We start from the raw sequence: 14101 nt of genomic DNA on the forward strand, positions 1-14101 counted from the left end.
CCTGTTGGACAGATGTTGATTACCAAACTAAGGAACTAAACAAAAGTCTAAAACAGATTCAATGACACTTCTGTAAAAGAGAGTCATCATCTTGAATGTTTAAAGAGTTCTCAGAAAAAAGAAAAGAAAATCTTGGCTGGACTTTTTTAGAGTTTGCATCAACATGGAATTCAAAGCACAGTTTGTCATCAAAACCCAAATATTTGTAGTTACCCACTCGATCAATGTCGACACCTTCAACAACAGTTGGCAGTGGGCTTGTTGGTGACTTCTTGAAGTCAATAATCATGTCCGTTGTTTTTAGAAACATTGAGATGGAGGAAAGAAACCACAGGCCCACGATCCTGTTTGAGACAAACTTGTGATTTTAGACCACATAAATAAACTAGACCTGGTTTAACTAAGTTTGGGGGTACTTGCAAGAGACACATAACAACTGAATGGACAAAATCAAAGCAGTAGAGGCTAAAATATCCTGACTTTAATTCCCCAAAACACTGGATTGTACAAGTTTCATAATGCAACCAATGGCATCTTTTTTGCTTGTTTTTCATTTCGAAGCTTTAATAAAAGTACCAAATGCTGCATATTGTGCTGAATCACAGAGGGACATAAGAGGACGCATAAGACATCCACGGTATTCATTAACCGCGTTACAGATTAAACCGATGCTGACAAGCTGCGGATGACGATCCGTGTTGCTTCGACAGCCACAAAGAAAGAAAAAGGGACAACGCTGTCTGTTGCCGGGATCAAACTCGTGTCATTTTAATTACAGCAGGGTCTCCGGATTCTTCCGGCCAGGCTCCCGTTCTCCAGGCTTTCTTTTCAATTCAGCTCGTTAAAACGAACACAAAAAGCCACCTTTGAACAAATAACATTTCAGTCTGATCTCAGAGGACTCGTGACAATCTGAGCTACTCGTGTTGATAAAGGAGCATAAATATTAAGGATTTGATCAATGGGCCTTGTAATCACACCCAAAAAGAAAACACATTTCACACTGCAAATTGAGTTTTCACACTCGAACACCAAGATAGTCATAAATGTGAACGAATATCAACACGGCTAATGTTCCAATAACCCCCATTTCGACACTTTCATTGTACTATTCAAAACCCAGCCGGTGCATTAGAGCAGGTGGAAAACTGTTGTGAGAGAGAGTCTGCGGGCGTTACATGAAAGTTAGAAAGCTGACTGAGCTTCCCAAACGTTTGCTTTGTATCACCTGAATAGCAGCTATTGATCCTGTCGAGAGTGAGTCGCTGTGGCACAAAGCTGAGCTGAAAGAAATCTATGTTATTGTGTAATATTTCATCCGCAGACAAAACCAAACTAACTGACATCTTTTTTTCTTGTTTTTGGTGAACAGATCAGCAAGCCAAAAGGCATTTGTGCCGGTCAGTCGCACAGACAGAGGCCGTCGGAGAAAAAGAAAACGCAGACAAAGTCAGCGGCAGTATTTAAGCACCAGTCAGTCACATCTGCCCCGATTCCTTTTCGTGCCCAAATAGAGCGATCATTCAAACAAGCTGCAGCCCGCCGACGGCCTCGGCCGAACGGGCAAACAGAGGAAAGAGATATTGCCGCCGTGCCCTTGAGCCATGCTAAATTGCCGCAGTAAAACAGACAAAGGTTTGCGATCGTGTTTTATGGCCGCGCTTGAATCGGGAGGCGCCGGCTGCCGGCTTGGCAAACTCAAAAAAGGGACGGATGCAAGAGGTGAAGAGGGTCGGGTGGGCTGAGCAGCTGATGGCTTTTCCAATTGTTAAAAGTTAATAACGTAGCCGGAGGGAGCGTACAGTAATAATATTGACAAAGCCACATCAAAATGCATCACAGGGGGGTGTATGTGATGAAAAAAATCAGCACTGGTTGAGTTGTTTTTTTTTGTTTTACTCTCCCTAGCTTTGTCCCTGAGGGCAGTCGATAACCATTTGCCTCAGCCGAAGAGATTAACTCGAAATCCGTTAACCTCTCGATTAAAAAAAACACTGCCTGCCACCTTAAAAACCCAGAGCCCTCGCGCCTTATGAGGGGCAATTTCGCTCGCTTGGCTGCGGCTCCTCCCCCGTCGGCGGCCCTCAGTCGGGACATGATGGACGACTCAATCTCACCTACGAACAGCCACAATCAACCAATTAGAGCATGATAGATAAATCCCGCTTCTCCGGGAGCACACTGTGAGCTCGGCTTTAATAGGTGAGTTTAATAGGCGTACCGGCAGCACAGGGCCTCGGCTATATTGACCTTGTGATTGGTCGAAATACGGCCGCTTCCTGACAGGAAACACTGCATGATAGGTTGAACCTGTGTTTCCCGCTTGCTCGCCAACTCCGTGCGCACACACACACACACATATACACACATATACACACACACACACACACACACACACACACACACACACACACACACACATACACACACATACACAGAGTGGATGTGGGGAGTCAATAAAAAAAAGCAAGTGAGTTTGTGAACGTGCGTGTGAGGAGATTCAATCTGTCAAGATATCGGAGTGTGTGTGTGTTTGTGTGTATCATCACAGATCTGCAGTGAGGAGGAGGAGGAGGAGGAGGAGGAGGAGGAGGAGGAGGTGCTGGCTCGACAGGATGAATAAACCATGTCGCTCGTTATCTCGGGGGCTGCCGCGGCAACGTCATTTACATATGCCACCCATTCTCCTCATCACCGTCTCTCTCCCTCCACTCTCCTCCCCCTGGTTTTTTGTCGTTTTTTTACAGGACAGTCAGTCAGGATTAAGCGTTTAGCCCTTCGCTGTATTCAACACACACTGAGTCACAAGCTTTCGCCGTGTCACCTTGCTCTTTAGCACGGAGTGACAGCGCGTCAGCAAGGTTATGCCTGGGTGCCGCCATGTGTATCTGGGCTGACACACCTCGACATATGGAGATGTGTTTCTGACTCGGCGTGTGTGATAGTGCACAGTGTGACGGGGCTAGATAACTAACGGACCCGAGCTAGCTTAAAAAAAACAAAAAAACTGACAGATACCGAAGCCACGAGCGCGCCGGTGCTTGTGTGTGTGTGTGTGTGTGTGTGTGTGTGTGTGTGTGTGTGGGAAAGTGGAATTCAGATGTGAGATTTGGCAACGCGATAAGAAAGGGAAATGAAATGCCTGACGGGATACTTGGGTGACATTTGGGATTGGATGGATGAATGGGGGGGTTCGAGTCACATCTTTCCTAAACTAGAACACTGGACACCGAAATCTGTCTACCTGTGTGTAAAAACACTTTTTGTAGTTTTGTCCTTCATTAAGAACAGCAGTCGTGGTCGAAATGGTTGTGGGGACAAAAGTATTAATCCATCTTTTAAACCCTCTCAGAACATGAATGCTTTAAAGTCAGACTCACTGAGGAGCCTGCCTCCAGCTCAGCATGCGTATCGGACTCTTAAAAGGCTCTGAAAGCCCCGCTTCCCTTACGCACCTTTCTGACATTGAAATTGCTTTTTTCCAATTTTGTAACCATTCAGAATTAACAACCCAATAAACCTGACCACTTTACGCAGTGACTGGCCGGGTCTGCGGAGGTCAGAAAGCATTGCCTTGTCTTCGAGTGTGACCAATGCAACAGCTATAAACACTTTACGCCTTTGGAAATAGTCCGACGACGCATTGTATGAACTTATACATACTTCAGCCCTATTTTGGACTGATTTTAACACAGGAGTCAAAGCGATGACTAAGGTGACTTGAAACATGCTATAGGGGCAGTTTGAGACTTCATAAAAAGGTCCTGAAAACTGTACGTCTCCACTGGAATCCACCGGAACGGATCACAGCCTCAGGACAAAGGTTTTACGGTCAATTTTCAAGCCGACTGGAAGTGAGAGTTTAAAACTCATAAAACTGGATTTTCACTCACTGGTTTGAATCCCCCAAACTGGCTAGCAAGATGTATATTCGACTGTAAATACTGTTCATTCCTTCAACTACAACCACTACTTCAACATTGACTACTAATACCACTGGCACCCTTATAAATACAACTGCTGCTGTTACCACTAATGAGGACTTTTGGATTCATCAACAATACCATGACGGAAATGTCCTTCTTGCTCTCCATAGAAGACATCCACCCTTCATTTTTGCTTTAAGCCTTGTACCAAAGAGAAGCCTGAGAATAACGACTGCAGGGACTCTGTGGCCCTCTTGAGAGAAAGATTGATGATGGAGGAGAAGCAGAGAGGGAGGCAGAGAGGCCAAAAGGGCGCAGGGCTGTGTGCAGCGCAGGGCTGTGTGCAGCGCAGGAGCATCTCGAAATTCTCACCTCCAGTGTGGTCAGCACTATCTTTTCCACGGAGGAGAAGTAGGCCTCCCACAGGAACTGAGTCTGCTGTCTGAGGGACAGGATCTTGTCCTGGTGGATGGAGCGCACCGTGGTCGGGATCTGCAAAATGACAAAACAGCAGCCAGTCATCATTCAGTGCTGATCTGTGGTGACAGGAAGATTGAAATTGGTCTCATGTAATACTTATCAACAGACAAAGCGCATTGAGGTGTAAATAGCAGATATTGCAGGTTTCTGGAGTTGTAGCCGCAACTATATCTAAGTAATTTAGGTTAAGTCCAAGTCTCAGGTGGTCTCAAATTAAGTCCATGAGGGCAAGTCCAAGTCAAGTTATAACAAATAAACTGCAAGTCAGTTCTTTGAATGCTGACCATTTTGCTTTCAACAGTTTAACTGAAGTGACTGAAGTAGTAGCACTGTAGTCCTTTAACCCACTGTAGGCCTGTTGCTGTCCTATTTGTTTTGTCTCCAGGGTTTTACAAGGTAGAAAGACGAAAAAACGGACCTGTTGTTTTTCAAGACTTTAACCACATCTTGTTTCTCAGTTGTTGTCTCGCACCCATGTAGGACCACCTAAATTATACATTTCAGTTACGTGGCAACAGCTAAACTATCTCCATGACAACTGAGCAACTCTATCCGCTGAGAAAGGCCACAAGATGTGGTTGCAAATGTTAAGGTACGTGCAAACTGCTGTTTACAAAGTCAACAAAGCAAAACTTGAGATGTTTTGCTTTCAAGTCTCAAGTCATGCAAGTCGAGTCGCACAAAGGTCAATTCAGGTCAAGTGTTAAGTCCCATATTTTGTGGCTTAATGAAGAATTTGACATTTTTGTAAATACTTGCTGTGAGTTAGATGAGAGGATGAATACCTCTCTCATGTCTGTACGGGCAATTTGAAGCCACCGGCAGCCGTTAGCTTAACTCTTGAGATTTGAGACACGGGCCATTTTGATCGACAGTATAACAGCAATTTTTCATTTTTACACTTTGGCTTATGTCTGTATAAAACAAACAAGCTATAACGTATTCATTAGGGAGCTTTAAAGGTGCTAGAAGCCGGATTTTGTTTACTTTGGAGGGAGCCAGGCTGTTTCCCCCCGTGTTTTCAGTCTTTGTACTAAGCTAAGCTAACTGGCAGGAGCCTTACATTTAATAAACACGAGGAATTTACAAAAAATAGCAATAACAGCAGCTATCGGTCATCAAACAGTATTAGGGGAAAAACAGCTATTAAAAAGCTGCAGCAGCCTTTGGTGAATGCTTTTATACTTATATTTGAAGAGCTGTGTAGTTTAATCCGTATGTTAGTTTATTTGTCATAGTAAAGAGGGGATAAATGGCAAATAAACACATTTTATCCACACTTTAGTTAATGCTGCCATATCCTGCAAACTGGTAAAAATTGTTATTGTTGAAGTAAATATACTATATATGCGGTATTCTCCAAACATTATTCCTGTTTTAAAAAGAGCAAATGCTTTGAATGTACAGCAGATGTAGCCCACATTTAGTGAAGAACAAACATTAATGTATGTCCTGTACGTTATCGTACTGCTGTAAAATACATAAATCCACAGACATACCCAGGATGACTTAGGCACACTGCTGCTGCACGGAGTTATAAAACTCAATGTCAAACAATATTATTACACACTTCATTCAAATTAAGATTTAATGGGCATATAATTGCTTTTCCCCCATGAAGTTCAAGCAATTCCATCCAAATCCATTCGCTCGTTCTATTTATTTGCCCTCTCACATAACAATGTGAGTCTTTGAGTGGCATTTTCAAGCACTCGAGGACTTGGTATGCTGCTTGCATTCAAGAACCCCACTCCAAAACAAAACAAAACACAGGATTTGGGAAACTTTAAGGTGAGTGTGCACTCAGGATAACTACAGTCAGGAAACAAAGGGGGGTTTTGTTCTTCTGTCGGTTTAGTACAGTTTTCAGGTGATACGCAGAGCGGGCACTTTTTTTGTGTGGGTGTTGTCTTCGAAGCCGTCACCTGCAGCAGGAGCCTCTCGTCGCCGATCACTGCGGCTGTGTTCCAGTCGATGATCTCGGAGAAAGGCAGCTCCCAACCGTTACTCAGCATCACCGGCACACACGCAGCCTGACACACACACAGACAGAGAGAGAGAGGGAAGCTTGGACAAAATCCTTTACAAACACAATCAGAGCTACGGCTAAATCATGCCTGCTTTGCTACATATTGATCCGGATAATGAAAGCTGCACTGTATTATAATTGATCCGTCTGTGTTTGTCTGTGACCCTTTGTGTTAATGCCTAAACCTCCCGTTTGGGAAAAAAAATTGGATTTTCTTAGATTTGCAAGCTTCTTTGGTGTGATGTGGATTTATCATACATAAAATCACTAGTGAGGCCTGTAGCAGCCATTAGGGAAGTCAGTGACACACGCGGCAGAAGGCCCTTTCTTGTCTTTGTAGAAGCCGCAGACTAGATGCTGTTTCACAGTAGAAATCTTATCAAAGTGCTGAACTTTAACAACCAAAAGGGAAAAGAAGCTCCCGAAAATAAACATACCACTGATTACGCCACAATTTTTAGTCCTAATTATGTTGCAGAACTTTTTGGGATTGTATCCTAACAAATTTCAAAATGTTGGAAAATTTCACGAGATTAAATGAGTAGGGCAAGATTGCAGTTTGCACTTAAAGCTGTATCAATTGATTTTTTTTTGGCTACCTGGGGGCAGAACAGGCCGTAAACACTGACACACTATCAATGTATAAAGTTAATATTGCGAATGGGTTAGTGAACATTAACACTAAGTCAGCTGCCCGCTTCCGAAAAAAAATAATTAATGAGAGCATTATTAAAACATGAAAGTCTCAGTCCTCAAAACCCAAAGAATTAGCTTAAAGATGCTAAAAGGCTCAGTAGACAAGGCTGGCTTTTTGATTGGCCTGAATGAGTCTGAGTACAGTTAAGACTGTCTGTTGAAATTCTCTGTTGGTTCATCACTTCCAACCCTATCACATGACACATGTCATTTGACTCATTGTTTATATATAAAGAAAACAATGAATGCAGCTTTAATCTAGAAAAACAATGCAGCCTACGCGCACAAATATGATCTCAAATGTAACCGAAACATGCATACAGTACATGTAGCTTTGATCACAGTTACAAAATGCGAGATCAAACATGAGCTTAACACAACGCAGCTCAGCGATCAGATAAACAGAAATGAGCTTGAACATACAATCTAGATAAGCAGGCTGCATACAGCCACGGATAGCGAGGAATTCAGCATAACGATGACTGATATGGTTCTGAAAGAAAAACAACAGCCGTTTGTTGGAGAACAGATCACACAGAGCATAACGCTCTGGATTTATATAAATCAGGAAACATTTATTCACTCCGCTGTAACACTCGCGATCCACAAGAACTCAAACATGCACAAAAAGAATTTCTTAAGAATGCGCTTAATAGTTCTGTTTGTGATTCTCTTTGAGTTTATTTGATTTTTAAAGAAAATGTTTAAATCACTTATGAGCCTAAACATTTAATAAAAAACATTTTTATTTATTTTTTTACAGCTGCAGCTGTTGAAACGTCAATATCAAAAAAGGCAACTTCAGGTGCTGGAAGTCAATCACTCAAAAGGAGGCGAGCAGGAGGACTGATAAAAGAGAGGAGAAAGGGCAATTAAAAAATGCAAAATAAAGTGGATAAATAGATGTAATAAAAAAATAAATAAAAAAAGATGAAAAGATGGGAGGCAGTGAGGCTGAATGTGGCCTTCGGCAAAGGAGTGGCAGAGGGATGGAGGGATGAGAGGAGAGTTAGAGGGAACAGCTGGCGAGTGTGTGTGTGTGTGTGTGTGTGTGTGTGTGTGTGTGGTGGGAGTTTGACGTAATGACGGCCCTGTCACTCCCGGGTCATAAAGGTGTCAGCTAAACCAGAGCTGGCCCTCGAGCTCTGCTGCCCGTCTCCTCCACACACACACACACACACACACACACACACACACACACACACACACACACACACACACACACACACACACACACACACACACACACACACACACACAATCTCCTGCATACAGATATGTATACAGACACACAAACAACCTCCAGACACACACACACACACACACACACATACACACACACACACACACACACACACACACACACACACTCACGCAGTTGACCTCTGTTAGCAATTGCTTTCTCATTCAAAGACCAAAGCCCGTAAATACTCTCCCTCCATCTTCCTGTAGATGGTGCGAGTCGATGGATGGAGAGAGTCAGACAAATGGGGAAAGGAGAGAGGAGAGGGCACATTTCCCTCCTGAGTGAAGAGTGCTGGTGTGTGTGTGTGTGTGTGTGTGTGTGTGTGTGTGTGTGTGTGTGCGTGCGTGCGTGCGTCAGCCGATAGTGAGATAAGCGCACTTATGTGGGTGCACTCTGTGGACGGTAAGGAGAGGTAAAGGACAGCGCAGTAGTAATGCGGGAGAGCACGGTGCAGTTATAGAAATGGGTGAACTGAGGGGACAGAGGAAGAAAGTGAAGTGCGTAGATTTCAAGAGGTTTTGAGGTAAGTGGAGGTAAATGCAGATCCAGTGGAGAATGACTCCAGATGGGAGAAATTTATCTCACGGGGTTGTTATGGTCTTTCAGTACGGTGAGGCGTTACCGTACATTATATGTAGCAATTTTAACTTAATGTGCACTTAACCTTGACAAACAAAAAGCGCAAAGATCTCACCATCGTACCTTTGTAAACCATTTTGATGTTCCTACATCACTGCCACAACGTTTTTTAGTGTATTTTGAAACTGGAGCGCTTCAGAACAAAAAAAATGAGGAAAAATACTTTTACCATCTTTGCGGCTGTAAATTTGGTTCACTGCAACTGCAACTAAGTCCGCTCCCAAGTGGACTCCGTTGCGGTGCGGTTGTGGTGTGAAAGAAAAACAGGATTTTATGATAAACTACTGTGGGATTTTGGCATTATTTTTAAAGATAAATCTGCCCTGCCCCGTTCTTTTATTATCAATAATTCAATTATTTCCTTGTGAGCTCTTTGTGACACCAAAAGAACATGTTTTTCTCTTGGTCCGGACCAAATGAACTGAGCAACAGGTGTGAAAGCAGCCCGAAGAGCGTCACATCAAATATTTTGCAAATACTTGCACCACATTAACTGTCGCTAATAAGTGCTAACACGCTACCCAGCTGGGAACATGATAGGGTTCATCTGTCACAACAGCTCCCTGAGTGTCTTTACATTTTCCCACTAAAGGGCCAATTACTGTCCCCTGGCATTTTTTTTCTAGAGATTGTAAATAATTTAATTTAATAAAGAGTTATTAAAGAGAGGGGGATAAAAGCTCTACTAGCTTGCGTTCTTGGACGATAACAGGACGATAAGTTCACATGTCTAGCATTGTCCCCTGTCTCATAACTGTTAACTATTCCTCTTTTGTGTCGTGGTTTGTACACATGTGGATGCTGCTCAACAGCTAGTTGGCTACGCTAGCTTCCTTCTTTTTGGACTCTTCCGGCTCTCCGTTCCCTCAAAGGTCAGCACTGTCGAGACGGTTTGCTGCTGGTCAACTGTGCAAACTCATCACCAAAGCTGAACCTGACTGGATTCACTTTGCTCCAATAGCATCATCCCATCATGGAAACTACATAGAAACTAGATCCAAATCTGAAACTTGATCAAAATGAATGTTAAGCTCCAATCAAAATCAGGAGTTTTCGAAAACATGTAAATTTGTCCAGAAGCCCTGTGAGCACCTTTCAGTTTTATATTTTAAATTATCACAAGATCAGGCAGCCATTTAACAGTTTCTCTTGTTGCATAAAAAAAATACAGTTTGGAGGCAGGACAAAGTTACTAATCCTCTCAGTGAAGGTCTCGTTTGTTTATGTAAATTACACCATTAGTCTGAGAATAACGGCGGTAATGATTTAGTGATCCTTTAATGCGAGAAGTCGCACCATTAAAACTAGTGCTAAGTGGGAGCTTTGAGTGTGGGAAGGGATCCTTGTTCTCCTCGGTTATGTTGCTGCTGGGCATGGATCTACAGCATGTGCAGTGCTTCCTCATAATGGGGTGCGCGTCGGTTTATGTGCTGCTTTGTTTACCTGCAGCGCCTCGAGGAAGCGAAAGGAGCCCAGTCGTCTGCCGCGGGGCACCAAACAGAAGGTGGAGTTGTGGAGCATCTCTTTGTAGTCGTACCTGCGAATACACACACACACACACACACACACACACACACACACACACACACACACACACACACATACACGTGGATGAGTTCACCGGCGAGAACGTGTTATTTACGGCAACGCTCTCCGAAAAATATGTGTGTAATTACAGGAGTACGTACAGCGCATGCATCACAGTAACTTGTTGTAATGAGCTATATAATTGGATAGTATATCACAGCTGAAGGAAATTCCATGCTAAACGCGACTTGTGAAGATTCTCGACCCCGTGTGGACATGTATGTGCATAATATGCACATTGTCTTACACACCTTCACAGGGACATTTTCTGCTTTTTATGTATGACAAACCAAAACAGGAAAATCGAGGAAACACACACACACACACACACACACACACACACACACACACACACACACACACACACACCCCGATGACATTTTTCAGCAATTTTCAAAAACACCTATTTCTGTGGTATTCGCTTTGATTGATTTGAAACCACTCTTTCATCGTCGTACAAGGAAGCCGGATGGGGCTTGAAAAGACGACCTTCAGATTATCTACACTACTTTATTTCGGAGGTAAAAAAACAACAGCAAGTGTACCCAGAATGCCTGTTATAATCGCTCACTCACAAGCAAGTACGACGGGTCCAATTTGAACCGGAAATTTGGTCTTTTGGATGTTTACAACGAACAGTTTGGGGGGGATAATGTTACCCTTCACCTTCGCTTTCTCCTCCAAATATGTTTGGACAAGCTGGGGTTTGCAACCTGTCTCATTTCATCCAATGTCGGCCCGACTTTTTTCTCTCTTTTTTATGATGAGGAGGAACTCCCTCATCTCAGCAATTAACTTTGTGAGCGCAACGTGTTTATTATGGATAGAAGCGATGGCCAAAACTAACACCAACATGATCCAAATTGACATAAATCTCCGGCTTTTGCTTCCGTTTCGTTTTCACGCAACAGCCTCTCCATCCATGAACTCCCACCCCCCCCATCCTATCACACAAACCATACGCTCCCTTTGCACACCGCCTCTTCTTTACTCACTGCCTTTCTCAATCCCTCTATCTTCTAAAGCAGGAGGTCGATGCTCCCTCCCTCCCTCCCTCCCTCCCTCCCTCTCCCAGCTCCTCCTCCTCATCCCTCTATCTCTCCAGTGAGGTGTGTCTTATTGCTCTCCAAACAGGGTGATCAACCCTGCCAGGGGTAATGAGCTGAGAGTGACACCTGCTTCCACCACACAGCTGGCTCTGTGTGTGTGTGTGTGTGTGTGTGTGTGTGTGTGTGTGTGTGTGTGTGTGTGTGTGAGATAGAGAAAGACAGAAATAGAGAGACAGTGTGTGTCTCTGCATCGGTCTGTTTGCATGCACGCTGCTTTTTGACGTGTTTTGACAGTTTGCTCGTACTGCTAAATACAAGCAATGATGCCATGTGTTAACATAGTGCTTCCTTTCCCCTCCGCTGCGTGAACCCTTTAGCAAGTCACCGAATGCCTCAATCTCACGGGTTCTCTTGATTATTTCTGCGTCTCTCGTCCCCTTCCGTCTGTATGTCGTCTCGCCTTCACGCTCCGCATGCCGCTTTCTTCTAAAACGTGGATACAACAACGTCTCCCCGTGTGGATTATTCTCTCTCATATCTCTCTCATACAGACGCACGGAGCAGATAAATGCCACCTTTAAAGCTAACATGGCAGCCAACAGTGCAGAACCAGGCGTCACAGTGTTGCTGTATTGTGAGGTCTAATTATTTTATACTTTTTACATGTTTTCTCTAATAAAAATAAAAAAAGGGAGCAGATCTGTTTGAGCTGTTTTTCTCACATATTTTATGTTACTATGCAACCAAAAGTTATGATATCCGCCTGCAAGAAGACACCCATCACAACAACTTAGAGTAAACTAAGTCTGCTTACGACAACGGGCTCAGAAAAAAAAAGTTTTGCTGTAAAAGAAAAGGGGAGACAGATCGTGAGAAAGCATAAATGAGAACATTTTAAAACTACATTTAAGTGTCTATGCAGCCAATGCCATTTTCTGAAAATATAATTAGATGTTTTTGTATTAATAATTCTACATATTAAACAACAATAAAATAAACTAAATGACACAGCAATAGTTGTTGAGTGAAAAATAATAATGAGCCCTAAGGGTTGTCCAGGTTTCGGGTTAAGAGACTGGTGAGGCAGAAAATCATTTCTCATTTAGCCATAGAATATACAAGGGGAAGGTTACAGAACACACACACACACACACACACACACACACACACACACACACACACACACACACACACACACACACACACACACACACACACACACACACTCTGCTGTATTGATGATGCCGTGGATGTGCTAGCTTGTACAGAAGTGTGACAGTGAATGCTGATGCTGCCTTCAGTGTGTGCTTGTGTGTGTGTGTGTGCCTGTGAATATGGGCCGGGCTGACGGGGCAAAGTTGGAGGCAAAGCACTTCGTTCACACACACACACACACACACACACACACACACACACACACACACACACACACACACACACACACACACACACACACACACACACACACACACACACACACACACGGTGGTGATGGTGATTGCTGATGTTGACGGCGAGATGCCGCCTCGTCTCTTCTTCAGCAGAGCTCTAATGAAGTGCGGGGATACTTGACAGCCGGTGATAAAAATCCCACCCTCATTCACACCTACATGCAGAACGTTCTGTGCGCCACATAACGCGAGAGTCATACGCGCAAACACACACACACACACACACACACACACACATAAACGCACGTGAACAAGTGACAGCTGCACGCCCTCACATTGGCGTTCCGTCACCTGTCGATGGAGACGAAGGCTCTTTCTTAGCCCATATCTCACCACCAGCTGTCTGCCTGGACGGTGTCTCTGTGTGTGTGTGTGTGTGTGTGTGTGAGTGTGTATATGTGTGTGTGTGTGTGTGTGTGTGTGTGTGCGTGCGTGCGTGTGCGTGTGTGTGTGTGTGTTTGTGCGCATGTGCAACAGCCCACGAAACAGGCCGCCATCTGATGGCAGTGAATATCAATGTGTGGATTTAACATGCAGCAGCCCGGAAACAAAACAAAAACAAAAAACGTTTACTCTAACCACAGCGCTTCTGTGTGTGTGTGTCAGATCTTTTGTCGCCTGCTTGCTTAACGTAAATCTTTTCCATTTTTCTATTTGACCATTTGACCTTTTTTTTCTGTATATTTTTATAACAAATACAGGAAATCTATACCAAGCCTCTCAAAGCAGAACACCGGTTCACAGGATGCACATTTTTTGGCAAGGTGTCTCCTGAAAAAGCGGCAGTACAACCTTCCCACATGATTCACCTGCTGAGCATCCTTATCCCGACTCAGATTTAAAGAGAGGATTTTCTTTTAATGAGGGAGTGTTACTGAGATTTGGATGAGAGCAGGAGGTCGCAGGAGGAGGTCTAAAGGAGGACGTCCTCTGCCCTGTGAACCAACCTTCACCTCCCTTCCTCCCTGCTCCTCTCCTACAGCGCCAACCTCCTGTTG

At 43.8% G+C, this 14101-nt stretch overlaps 1 protein-coding gene across 1 annotated transcript in view; it reads right to left on the bottom strand.

Moving 5' to 3' along the window:
- Positions 1-14101, bottom strand: part of ext1b (exostosin glycosyltransferase 1b) — a 115729-nt gene that overhangs the window by 26066 nt on the left and 75562 nt on the right. Inside the window, exons 2-4 of the mRNA XM_068711286.1 lie at positions 10460-10553; positions 6332-6439; positions 4299-4418 (exon numbers count right to left, since the gene is read on the bottom strand). Of these exons, the coding sequence (XP_068567387.1) occupies positions 4299-4418; positions 6332-6439; positions 10460-10553 (322 nt within the window). The remainder of the gene's footprint in view (positions 1-4298; positions 4419-6331; positions 6440-10459; positions 10554-14101) is intronic.

This window comes from Cebidichthys violaceus, unplaced genomic scaffold (assembly GCF_023349555.1).
Source record: "Cebidichthys violaceus isolate CVI_PGR_0920_01 unplaced genomic scaffold, fCebVio1.0.p SCAF_16, whole genome shotgun sequence".
Classification (NCBI taxonomy): Eukaryota; Metazoa; Chordata; class Actinopteri; order Perciformes; family Stichaeidae; genus Cebidichthys; species Cebidichthys violaceus.